At 47.5% G+C, this 12897-nt stretch overlaps 1 protein-coding gene across 1 annotated transcript in view; it reads right to left on the bottom strand.

Annotated features, from left to right (window-relative positions):
• The window catches only part of SPEF2 (sperm flagellar and cilia associated 2), a 1083747-nt gene that overhangs the window by 634891 nt on the left and 435959 nt on the right, over positions 1-12897 (bottom strand). The window contains exons 20-21 of the mRNA XM_085631001.1: positions 4234-4361; positions 3976-4114 (exon numbers count right to left, since the gene is read on the bottom strand). Of these exons, the coding sequence (XP_085487127.1) occupies positions 3976-4114; positions 4234-4361 (267 nt within the window). The remainder of the gene's footprint in view (positions 1-3975; positions 4115-4233; positions 4362-12897) is intronic.

Here is a 12897-nt window from a genome sequence, read left to right as displayed (position 1 = left end):
CTCCACGAGGTTCAAAACCCAAAGGTCTGATGTAACCGATTTCCAACCCCGTAGAAAGTAGGACACCCGACCCCCGACAGGACTTACATGATCCGGGATGGGGGATCTAGGGCTGCTTCCCTGAGGCCTCATTGGGAGCAGAGGAGGAGGAGGAAGAAGAGGGGTTGCGACCAGAACCTCTCCGACCCCTTTGTCTCCCTCTATAGGACTTATAGAGGGGATTCTGCTGCTGCTGCTGCTGCTGCTGCTGGGGCTGCCGGTAAGAGCGAAAAGACGATCGCCCAAAGCCCCTAAATTTCTGAAAGGTCGAACCCTTTGGCGGCACTTGCAGACCCAAGGATTTTGCAGTCAAACGGCTGTCCTTAAAACGCTGAAGGGCAGAGTCCGCCTTCTCCCCAAACAGCTTCTGACCATCAAATGGAAGATCGACCAGAGTAGCCTGAACATCCGTCGAGAAACCAGAGTTACGGAGCCAAGCCTGCCTTCTTACAGCAACAGACGACCCCATGATCCTTGCCACGGAGTCCGCAGTATCCAACCCTGACTGGATAACTTGCCTGGCAGCCGCCTGAGTGTCAGCTATAACCTCCATGAAGGATGACTTATCCCCTTCAGGCAACTTAGGGGCCAAGGACTTAATGGAATCCATTAGAGCGTGCACGTAACGCCCCAGCAGGCATGTAGCATTAGTGGATTTCAACGCCATGCTTCCTGTTGAAAAGGTCTTTTTGGCCGCCTGATCAGCTTTTTTGGATTCCCTGTCAGCTGGAGACTGAGGAAAGGCACCGGAAGCATGCTTGGAGCAAGAAGCCTGCACAACCAAACTGTCCGGGGACGGATGAGAGGATAAAAAGTCAGGGTCCCCTGGAGCAACCTTGTACCTCCTTGCCACCTGTCTACACACTGCAGGAGAAGAAAGGGGCTTCTTCCAAACCTCTAAAACCGGCTCCAATATGGCCTCATTGAAAGGTAGCAAAGGCTCCGATGTCGCAGTTGGAGAATGTAACACTTCTGTGAGTAGATTGGACTTATACTCCACAGAAGGCAGCTGTAAATCCAGAAGCTCTGCTGCTTTCTTTATCACCACGTGATAGGGAGCCAACTCATGAGGAGGAGAAGACCTGCCAAGAAGGCGCCATCGGCATAAAGGGCATAAAGGGGGCCTGAGCATACTGCTGTGGCACCCCCATTGTAAAGGCCATCGGACCCACGGGACCAGCTGGTGCTCCGGATGGGTAGGCTGCCCTATTAAAAATGCCATACATAGCATTCAAGAAATTAGCCGAATCCGTTCCTGGGGCCGGGAACTGAGGCAAAGGAACCTCTTGTGGGGCCTCCGGCACCGGCTCCGCAATTTCCTCCACTGGAGCCTCCGAATCTTCAGGTACTGGAACCGACTCTTCCTGCTCCTCATGCATAGAAGCATCCGACTCCACACGAACCGGAGTCGACGTCTTAGACGGAGCCGAAGACCTCGTCGGAGACTGAATCGGAGTCTGCTTCCTCGAAGGAGAACCCTCCGGCGACCTCGAAGGAGAAGGAGAAGGAGACAAACCTCTGCTCCGACGTCGATGAGACGACGCCGACCTCGACCTCGATTTCTTGGACTTCGAGGATCGACGTCGAGAGTGTTTACTCTTCTTATGGTGTTTCTTCGACCTCGACGACTTCGAAGTCGATGACTCCCTCTTCGATCTCTCCTTCTTCCTCCCTCTTTTCTCTTCACCAATCTTCTTCATAAAGAGTTTGGTCTTCCTTTCCTTGAGTGCCTTCGGGTTCATGCTTCTACAGCATCCGCACTCCTCCATATCATGCTCCGAGGAAAGGCACCATAAACAATTCTGGTGAGGATCCGTCATCGACATCAGGCCTCCACACTCCCTACAGGGCTTAAAGCCCGACTTCCTAGTCGAAGACATAGCCGAATAAACCGATATACACGACCAAACTACAAAGTAGCACTGGAGAAAAACCGTTGCGCGTCGAAGGCGCGGAAAAAAGGGAACTGACGTCATCACGCCGACGTGGGCTTCTTATGGCTCCGGTGACATCAATCGGAGTCGCGAGCGGAGCCGGTGTATTATGACGTCGCCCACGTCGACGTGGAATGCTGGGGAAGAAAAGTTCCGTGGAATGCTGGCGCAGGGGATATTCACAAGGTGAGGAATCCACTGGCAGATGTATCCATCAGAAACATCGTCGCAGAGCAGGTGAGTGACGAGCTCTAGGTCGCGGCGTCCATCTTGTGTCACGCGCTCTGCTGTCTCGGTGCACGTGACTTTTGACATAAGGGATACAAAATTAAGATCAGCAACTCAAAGTGAGAACAATCTTGGCTGCAACATATCAGATAATACTATCAGGAAAATGGTATCACTGAATGCATGCAGCTGCAGTCGATTTAGAGCGACTAATGATAATTTTTTTGTATAATGTCACTTTCTTCGTATATAAAAGGTTTGCTCTATTCACCAACCTCATACATATGGAGGGCTTGCAACGATTTCAATTTGTGGCAGACAGATAACCGCACAGTCAAGGGTTTAACTTGCTGAGTATTCCTTCAGGCTTAATGGTGGTTATGGCACAGTTAAATGTCAAATGTTTGGTAGCATGAAATAATAACCGGAAAACAACAGACTATGCAACCTTCTAAAGAGGGGGAAACAGATAGCCATCGCTTTAGGCTCAGCCAACCAGAATATGCTCACACACTGGAGGACCGCCCGATTCCCCACCCATGTGGGTTGGTACCAACGTCTTTGGCACGTGCTGGGTATGGAAAAAATCTCTCCCACTCTAGCGGGCAAGGGCCCCTCCTTCAGCGACATATGGCGACCCTTTTTGGCTCTCCTGGTCCCAGAGTTTAGGGAACTGTACTGCCCCAAGTACCTCCGCCTCCTACACCTCACTACTCCAGACCCTCACGCATGATTCTTCTTGGCTTCCCTTGATAAATGCTGGCTTCCGTCACGCTCGGTTCTCTGAGTCGGCGGAGAATGGCAACCCTTCCCTCCCCCTTCTTAATTTTGCCTTTCCCTCTCTTCTCTTCTTCTTCACTCTTATTATATTTGGGTGGGTGGGGGTAGTTTGTATAATACTGGAGTTGATATCTCACTGCATTGACATCTGCCATATTGCGCCCTGTGTGGAGCAGTCATTCGACACTGTTCTTGACTGCTTGCTCCATGTTAATAAAAAGATTTAAATCTAAATCATACCTAAATTCAGCTAGTGCTTTGCTACATTGCCTCTAAGCATTAGAAAAATTTGATTTGAAATCAGATAATTAAAATATGTAACCCTGGGTGAAGTGGGCGTAGCAGGGCTACGCAGAGGTCCACGGAGTAGCGAACAAACTCTGCTCTGCTCCGCTACGCCACCCCCTCCGCCCCCCCTATTAACAAGTAATTCTACATTAATTAAAAGTAAATTAAAAACTACTTACCTGTACAGCGGCGTCCCCAGGCTGCCCTCCTCCTCTTCCTCGCCGTCTGGGTAATCCTTGAGAAAACTGAGCATGCGCGCACGCCCGCACATGCGCAGTTCTTGAAAGAAATGTGCATGCGCTGGCATGCGCGCATGCACAGTTTTCTCCAGTGTTACCCAGATGGCGAGGAAGAGGAGGAGGGCAGCCCGGGGACGACGCAGTACAGGTAAGTGGTTTTTAATTTACTTTTAATTAATGTATAATTGCTTGTTAATAGGGGGGGTGGAGGCAGGGGCTGGCCAACTCCGCTCCGCTGCAAAGTGTGCGGAGATTTGCCTTCTCCGTGTTCTCCACGGAACGCGGAGTAGACAAATCTCTGCACACTCCGCGGGCAGAGCGGAATTCACCGTCCGGGCTTAAAAATATCCTGAATGCATGCCATTGTGAATTATGACATTATTAATGCAAAATCGTGCCTACGTTTCAAACTTGGTCAGTAGGTAATTCTTTAAAAGACACAGAGCCCAAGGTTCATTTGTACATACAGCAATTCTTTGGTGTTGTTCTGCCTTTGTTCCTTCCTGTTCCCAAAGGTCTTCGGGGATAGAGTTGTAATCTGTTTGCCACTGCCTTACAAATTCTTGCTTGTGATCTGGACGCTTTAGGTACTCCTTGAAATTCTCTCTGAGGTGAGTTAAAATGCAACAGATTTAGCATCAAAGACCAGTCATATAAGTGTCAAAAACGAAAGAGATTTAATGAGTCATATTTTTATAAAATATGTTAAAATAAAATTAACCTACCTAACATCGTGTAAATATAAAACCACGTTGTCTCGTTCAGATCTTAAGTTTCTTAGGACAACTTTTATAGTCTTTGCATACATATCTTCCACAGATTCCCAGTATGGTGCAAGGTACTCCGGTATTTCCTAGGCAATGAAGTTAAGTGATTATTACATATCGCACAAAACACTTTTATTTGTTGGTTTTTCACTCAATACGTTGGGCAAAGAGGTGTGGCTTCCTTTTCAATTAAATACAATTTACCGGAAGGCCCCCCAGGATCACTAGCCAAAAGAGTGCAGTCATCAAATATCAACTTAGAAAACAACTTGTATTTTGCAAGTTCTATTGATAAAAGGTTGATGTGTATATTTAAATACTGATTTGCCATTAAAAGGGTGCATATCAGTCATTAAGTTGTGAGGAGTATATTTTCCAGTTTTCTAATGCATCAACATGTTTTCCCAACTATGAAAAGGGCATTACATTTGCTGTTCCACGACATTTATTCATCTCTCATTAGCTGGAAATCCACTTATTTTAGGATTCAGCTTACATTTGGAGTAGATTCCCGACTTTTATGAATCTTAAAAAAATCTCAATGAGTATGCAGAAAAATGCACTAAGAACAAGTTACTTACCTGAAATATTGCTCTTTCTGGTAGAGACTCTATCTGGCAGCAGGTTACACATCTTTTGAATATTCTATAGGTGTTACATTGGATCTAGAAGCCTTTAAGCATGGTATGGCCAGACGTGGGTCCCTTGCTCCCTGTGCCACTGGATTCAAGCTAGCCTGGCTGATGAGGGCTGCTAGCCCGAAACTGGTCCCAGGATGCTTGTTTCCGGTCCAGGGAAGACATGGCTTGGCAGTTCGGGCTGGACTGTTCCCATGAGGCACAGGGTCAAGACGGATTTGCATATGGCTGGGTCTAAACTGGGGTGGCAGAGTGGGTTAAAGAACGGTGATGGATTAAACCCAGATCTGTGACTGTGGGTGAGTGATTGAAAAGTTTCAGCACTCCGTCCATCATCTCCTTGTGTTAGCCTTTAAGCAGTACCACCTGGCACCTGTAGGTGGCAAAGTGCGGCTCCCTATTGATGCCATTCCGCTGTGCAGGACCTATATAAGCGCCACTCCTGAATGCTGATGTCCTTTGGTTTCAAGGTTGTCCGTGCCCCCAGACGCAGAGCCCCAACAGCAAATAGGCTTTGACCAGTGTGCAGGATCCTACAATCTGGATCTTATGAATGGGTAGAGTCCAATTTACAGAATGGGGAAGATGGAAGAGTAGAGTGAGGAATTTGTGGGTAGCAGTGCTTAATTTGAGCTGGTCGTTTAATTGTCAGCACCGTCTCGAGTGACAGTCCACCACATGGGGGCGCTGTCTGTCAAATTTTGAGATGAGCACAACAACGTTTAATAAGTCAATATGCATTAAAAATGAATAACACATGACGCACACACCATTATTATAGCTTTGGGTGGCCTGGAATAGTCTGAATTGTCACACTTGTAGGAATGTGATAGTTAGTAGTAGTGTTGGTTCTGTCATTGGCAGTGCTGACAGGGGCAATGGCTGGTTCAGGCTACAGCCACCTCCCGAGAAGGGCCCTGGCACTTACCTTTTTAATAATTATGCAGTAGTGGTTAGAGTCTCTTCTAGAAAGAGCATTACAGCATGTAAGCAAGTTATTCTTCTGATAGAAATATCTAACTACAGATTCCTCACCATTTGAATAGATACCAGAGTAGTAACTATTAGGAGGCCTGTCTGTGAAGTGGCTCAAACCAAGACGCACTGTAGGACCCACCAGGCAAAAAGCACTTCTCGCTGAACATGGCTGTCCAGACCGTAGTGTTTCATGAACTTATGGAGGGACGCCCATGTAGCCGCCTGGAAGATGTCTAGGACAGAGACTTAACAAGCCAATACAGTGGTAGCAGCTATCACCCAGGTGGAATGGGCTTGCAGACCTTCGGGAGGCAGCTGTTCGGACAGTGCGTACCAGCTCTTGATGCAGAGTATGATACAACGAGAGATGGTCCTCTTTTGCACTCCCTTGCCTCTTTTCGGACCAATGGACACCACACACAGCTGATCGCGAACCCACACTTTTCACGTTAAAGCTTAGCACTCTTTTTGGGTCCAAGCTCTACTCCTGCTTAGAGGGGTGAAGCAGAGTATAGAACGCAGGTAGGTTGATGGTTTGACCGATGTGGAACGGTGTGACAACTTTTGTGAAAAGGATGCTTGCGTCCGCAGAACTAGCGTGTCTGGGAAGGAGGAGGTGTACAGCGGGTTAACACAGAGAGAGCCTGAAGTTCAATAACTCGCAACGCCGAGGTGATGGTGATGAGGAACACTGTCGCAAGGAGGAGGAGCTGTAAAGGACAGCTGTGAAAGGGAGCGTGCATCAAATATGTGAGGACCAAGTTAAGGTAAGGCATGATGAAAGGAGAAGTGTGGAAACAAATGTTGGAGACCCTTCAAAAACCACATCACAATTGGCGACTTCAATAATGAGGGCTGGCCAGGCAGCAGTTAAAAGGCAGAAAAAGTCAAAAGGTACCATTTAGCTTTGCCCAAAGCAATGCCTTTACGGGCAAGAGACAAAACAAACAACAAAACGTCAGAAAACTTGGCCTGGAGGGGCTCAATCTGGTGTGTTTATGTATTTGTCCCAAGGACATGTGTATACAGTTTTTGTCGATGGACGCCTAGCTGCCAAAATGATATTAACCACCACCAGAGAAAGTCAACGGTGTTCAGCTGTTACTGTTCAATCTCCATGCATGAAGCTGGAGTTTGTGAAGGCCAGGGTGCAGAACCCAGCCTTACTGTTGTGACAGCAGGTCCTGCCACAGGGACAACCTGATCGGTGAACAGATGCTCAAGCCCAGGAAGTCTGGGGCCACTAGGATAGATTGGGCACGGACACTCCTGATCTTTTTCAGACCAGATGTAAGAGTTCCACTCTAGGTGGAACGCGTCTCTTAGCGAGAGATGCCTTGGAAACTCTAAAATGTTGAACTGCTGACATTGCACGTTCTCAGCAGTGGCAAACAGATCAAGCCATGGTTCTCCCAATTTATGGAAGACACTTTACGCCACCTCTGGGTATAACCTGCGAATCGTTAGGTGTTGACAAATGAGCTTGCTTGCCCTGGCATTCAAGAATCCTGCCAGATGGTTCACCACCAGATCCCTTGATGGTCAGGCTATTTCCAGAGACGTAAGGCCACTTGGCACAGGGTCCAGGATCTCACACTGCTGTGCTTGTTGCAATACAACATGGCAGTGGTGTTGTCCATGAGCATCTGCACCAGCCTCACTTTGATGGAGGGAAGGTAGGCTTTCAATGGCAAGTGGATGGCACTCAGCTTCAAGAAGTTGATGTGGAGCCAGACCTCTGCCAGAGACCTTACTGAAATCTAGGACAGAGGCTGAAAGATCAGGATGATAGCCTGAATGTCCTGAACTCGTCTTTTGGGAGAAAGACATGAAACCGAACCGTGTGTGTTAGAAATTGGGTCTCTAGTTGGCAGAGGTTTGCACCCTGTCCAATTAGGGACCACAATCCTAGTCATGGTAAGTTAGATACACACAAAAAGATAACCTGTGCTTACCCTCTGGTAGCTTGGCATAGAGCATTCAGGCTTATCTTAAGAGGCAATGTGTAAAGTTTTGTTCAACACAACAACACAAAGTAACACAATGAAAACACCACAAAGAGACGCCCCACAGGTTTAGAAAAATAGAAGAATATACCAACAACAGTACTTAGAAGTCAATAGCACTAAAAGGTTACTTGAGGTCGTGAGGGACAGGGTAAATCCAAAGTTCAGGCCAACCACAATGAAGAGCAGGTCGGTTACAGGACTCAGACAGGTCTCACTAACAAAATACCTTGGATGGAGTAAAGTGTAGACGTTGAAGACTCGAGGCAAGGAGTCAAGGATACACTGCATCGTCGTCGATCCATGGATGGAGGCTAGCATCAGTGCAGATTCACACCATCGATGGAAGCTTCGGTGTTGAACCCCTTTGCGATGCAGGCACTGCATCAATGTCGAGCCACGCTGTCCGTCAGTGTAGAGCTGTACTGTCCGTCAGCATCAATCGCTGTCATTGAGCAGCCACTGATTCAGCAATGCGTCGGTTACAATCGGCGAAAAGTCACAGCTGTAAGGAAAGCTGCAATTACCCACTTCTGTGGCTCAGGACTGGAGGGGCACCTCAAGCATGTTTAGGATTCACAGATGACAGTGCCCAGCAGCACCAGCAGGAATGTAGGAAGCCTTTTGTGTCCCTGAGACTTCAGAAAGCAAATCAGCAAGCCCTTCGAGTCACTCTGGATTCAAGTGAGATGGGCCCAGTCCGTGGCCACAGAAGGGAAGAGATCAGCAGGTAGCAGGGCAGCTCAGCAGAGACGCAGTTCATCAGAACTATCAGTCAAGGCAAAGTTGCAATCCTTATACTTCAGTAGAGTTCTTTCCAGGTCCAGTAGTGTACTGATTTGGTAGGATTAGAGCCCCAGTACTTATACCCAAATGTGCCTTTGAAGTGGGTGGTGACTTTAAAGCAGCTCCTTTAAGTGCTCAGGTCCCTTTTCATTCCAGCCCTTTCTGTCAGGCTATTTGTGGGGGATAATCAGTCGTTTGTGTGGTGACAGGACACAGCCTTATCAAATGTAAGCATGCGGTCCCTCTCCCTCTTCCTGCCCAGGAAAGCAATTAGAATGCAGATGATTGCAGATAAGTCCTCTGTCACACCCACCCTTATAGTGTTTGTGGCTGTCAAGAAGGAATGCACAAAGTACAGAGGTCACTAAGCCCAGACAAAGATTGGAGAAAGGATGCAGGCACACAGAGCAAAGTTAAGAGCAGTAAAATGTCCACCTTCTAAAAGTGGCAATTCTAAAATAGTAATCTTGACTCTAACTTCACCACTAAAGAGGATTTGTCATTACCATTCCAAAGATAAGAAACATGATTTAGCTACTCCTTTCTAAACAGGAATTTCGGCTTAAAAGTGTTTTAAGGAATTCCAAATGCTAGCCTATCAGAGGAGTAAGCCTCACAGTAGTAAAAAATAAATCTAGCTTTTTGTCACTACCACAACATGTAAAACCTAAAAGTACATGTCCTACCTTTTACTTACATAGCACCCTGCCCTTAGGGCTACAGAGGGCCTACCCTATGGGTGACCTATTTGTAATAAAAAGAGAGTTTAAGGCTTGGCAAGTGGATTTAAATGGAAAGTCGAATTGACAGTAAACTGCACACACAGGCCCTGCAATGGCAGACCTAAGGCAGGTTTGAAAGTCTACTGGTGTGGGTAGCACAACCAGTGCTTCAGATCTACAAGTAGCATTTAGATTACAGGCTCTGGGTATATGGTATACCACTTTATAAGGCACTTACAGGTAAACTAAGTATGCCACTTAGGTATACAACAATGTTACCATGGTAAGGGGAGAAGCACATGCACTTTAGCACTGGTCAGCAGTGTTAAAGTGCCCAGTGTCCTAAAGCTAACAAAAAGAAAGTCTGAAAAAGAAGAAGAAGAAGGCAAAAATGTCCAAATAGCTCCGATGAAGGAGAGCCTCTGAAAAGGAGTGAAGTGTGACTTCAGCACTTTGATAGTGAACCCCAAAAATCATAAGGTGAGCCAACCTTCAACAGCCAGTTGTCGAGGTTGGGGAAGTCTGGGACCTCAGACTGCTGAAGATATGTTGCTACCACAGACATAACTTTCATGAACACCCGAGGGGCACTGGTAAGACCAAAGGGGAGCACAGCAAACTGATAATTCTCCTGTCCCACAATGAACTGCATGTTGTGCTGATGGGACTGTAGGATGGGTATATGGAAATAGGCATCCTACAAGTCTAACACCACTATCCAGTTTCCAGGATCGAGGACAACGAACAACTGGACCAATGTGAGCATCTGGAATTTTTCCTTCCGCAGGAAGGTGTTGAGAGGGCGCAGGTCTAAAAGAGGATAAAGACCTCAACCAACCTACCACAACCTACCTGTGGCACAGGCACCCTCCCGATTGCCCATTCGGCCATAAGGACTTGCACTTCCTGCTGTAGCATGGACAGATTGTCTCTCATCTGTCACTCTGGGGATGTTGAAAGATGAGCTGAATGGCACTAAAAGGACTAAAAGGCTTGATGTACCCCTTCTGGACTACCTGTAGTATTCACCTGTCTGATGTGATGTTCTACCAACCCAGCAAGGATCATAGGATTCTGCCTGCAACCGGGTGGCTGTGCTCCACCAAGGGCACGCTAAAAGGTTTTGGGAGGTGGGGCTGCGGGGAGGGGCACTGGAATGAGAGGCACGCTGACATGGTGGGTGCCAGAGTGGAAGCTTAGAAACTGAATTGGCTGACAGTTTGGGGTATGGGGTACCGCTGTAGAAGCCGTGAAAGGAATGGTAGGACTGATCGGCAGGGTAAATAAGCCCAGAGAGCACATGCTGTGGCTCTGCTCTCCTTCAACAGAGGAGAATTGTATTTGTCTTGAAACAGGTGACTTCCATCAAGGTGTAGGTTCATATGAGACAATTGGACATCATCTGAAAAAACAGCTGACAGCAGCCAGCCGTGGCGGCGAATGGCTGCACTTGTGGCATTGGCCGTCTGATGGAATCTGCTGTGTTCAAGCCATAATGAATTGTGAACTAGGCCACATCTTGACCATCCTGTATGGACCAGGACAGCTTGGAGGCCTTCTGGGACATCTGGGAGGATTTGAGCCACAAAATCCCAAAGAGGGTAGAAATAGTGTCCTATGAGACAGCTTGTATTCAAAGATCTGGGGACGAAGCTGGTATAAGAAAATATATTCTTCCCAAAGAACTCCACTCGTTTGGACTTCCTATCAGGGGGAGTACTCGGAAAGGTATTTGGGTTTGTCTGACCAGTAGACACCTGCACTCCCAAAGCTTTTAGGGGAGTAGTGCTGAGACAGAAGTGTGGGGTCGTCCAGGGAAATGCGGTGGTGTCTCACAATGCGGAGATTGACCAGGGGCCAGAGCAAGGTTTGGCCTAAGCCCCAAAGGGGTATCCGTAAATGCCATACTGAAGGGCAAGAGGGGCTCAGTAGATGTTTGCTCCGACTGACATGGTTTTGACCTCTAAGGTGGAATGCTTGAGGTCAAGAACTTTGGTCGCCCTACACATGATCATGGCGTAAGAACTGCTCTCATCAGTGGCAGAACTAAGGAGTGAGAGGAGTCCTGGCTCAAGGGAAGTAATAAGGCCACTGGCTTCTTGAAGGTCACCATATCAATCTTCCTCGTAGTACATTTTGCCACCTTCATCACCCATATAATAATCATTGTCCGAATCTGTGCCAAATAAGGAATGCAAAGTTAGTGTCCTTCCTTGTGGAGGTGGCAAGTCAAGTGGAGGAGGTGGAAATCAAGCGCTGCCTTGGTCAAAGTTGTAGCAGCGCTGAGTCAAGGGAGCACAAGGGGCACCCCATCCTCAGGTGTGGATGGAGTTTGCATTGGCATCAAGACTCTGGCCACCAGTGTGGAGTGTGGTACAAGAGGAGGAGTCAGAACAGGATCCAGAGGAGGCCCAGTGGTGGATTCAGAGAGTCCACCCGGAATCAAGTGAGAAGTTGCTGGCAGTACTCTAGTTGGAGGGCCTCTCGACTCTTTGGGACCCAAAGACATACCAGAGGGAGTCTGTAAGGATCCGAAGAGTCAGAGCATGGCTTCACAGAACTTTTCAGCCTTCCTCGGCATCCGACAGGCTCCCATGTTGGTCAACCTCGGGAGCGAGATTGAGCAGCACGGTGACACCCTTGCCCTTTCTCAAGAATATGTGAGTGAGGCGAAGGGCCAAATCCTGCTTGGATGTTTTGTATTTTTGATGCCACTTACCCAAAGAATTGGAGTGCAGCAACAACCAATTTAGGTAACAGCTCCTGAGACTTCTGGACCAGGAAATGGAATGAGACCATCCTTTGGACTTGAAATGATCTTGTTGTGGAGTCTTCCGATGCTTGGTGTTGTAGAATATCACCTTGCGGTCTTGTATGGCCTTCAGGTTAATGGATGCACAGTCACTGCAGGCCTTAAAGCTGTGGCTCGACCCCAGGCACCACAGGGAAACCTGATAAGGATTTGTCACAAGACATTTGTTTGCCATAGTCCTTACAGGTTTAAAACTTGTTGTTTTGGACATGACATTTCCCTTGCACACTGTAAGAATTTTGGGGAAAACCTGTCTCGAAAACACAAGAGGTAGATCCAGACACATGTTTGGTGGCGTGGAAAGAAAGTAACTGATGTCAGAGTGCGGGAGTGGAGCCTATATAGGTTCAACACATCATTTCTGGAGCGTAACGAGATAAGTGCTGTGCTACATAGCACCAGCTACCGGCATGCAGAGGTACTGCTCAAAAGTTTCTGGATCCATTCTAACACTTAGGGAATATTCAAAAGGTGAGGAATCTGAAGTTAGAAGTCCCTATCAGAAATAGCTAGATTTCCATAAGAGTCCCTAATGTATCACACCAACCCAAGTGAGTTATCAGTAGTAAACATGTGCAATTTTCTCTAAAAAAGGGGGAAAATATTTTTTCATACCGAAAAGCACATTTGTTCCGACCCTTTGTTTTTTGCGTCAAGCAGGCTTAAAGTGTTTTATGTAT

The sequence above is a fragment of the Triturus cristatus genome, chromosome 2_1, assembly GCF_964204655.1.
Source record: "Triturus cristatus chromosome 2_1, aTriCri1.1, whole genome shotgun sequence".
In the NCBI taxonomy this organism is placed as follows: Eukaryota; Metazoa; Chordata; class Amphibia; order Caudata; family Salamandridae; genus Triturus; species Triturus cristatus.
This window is presented reverse-complemented; position numbering and strand designations above follow the sequence as displayed.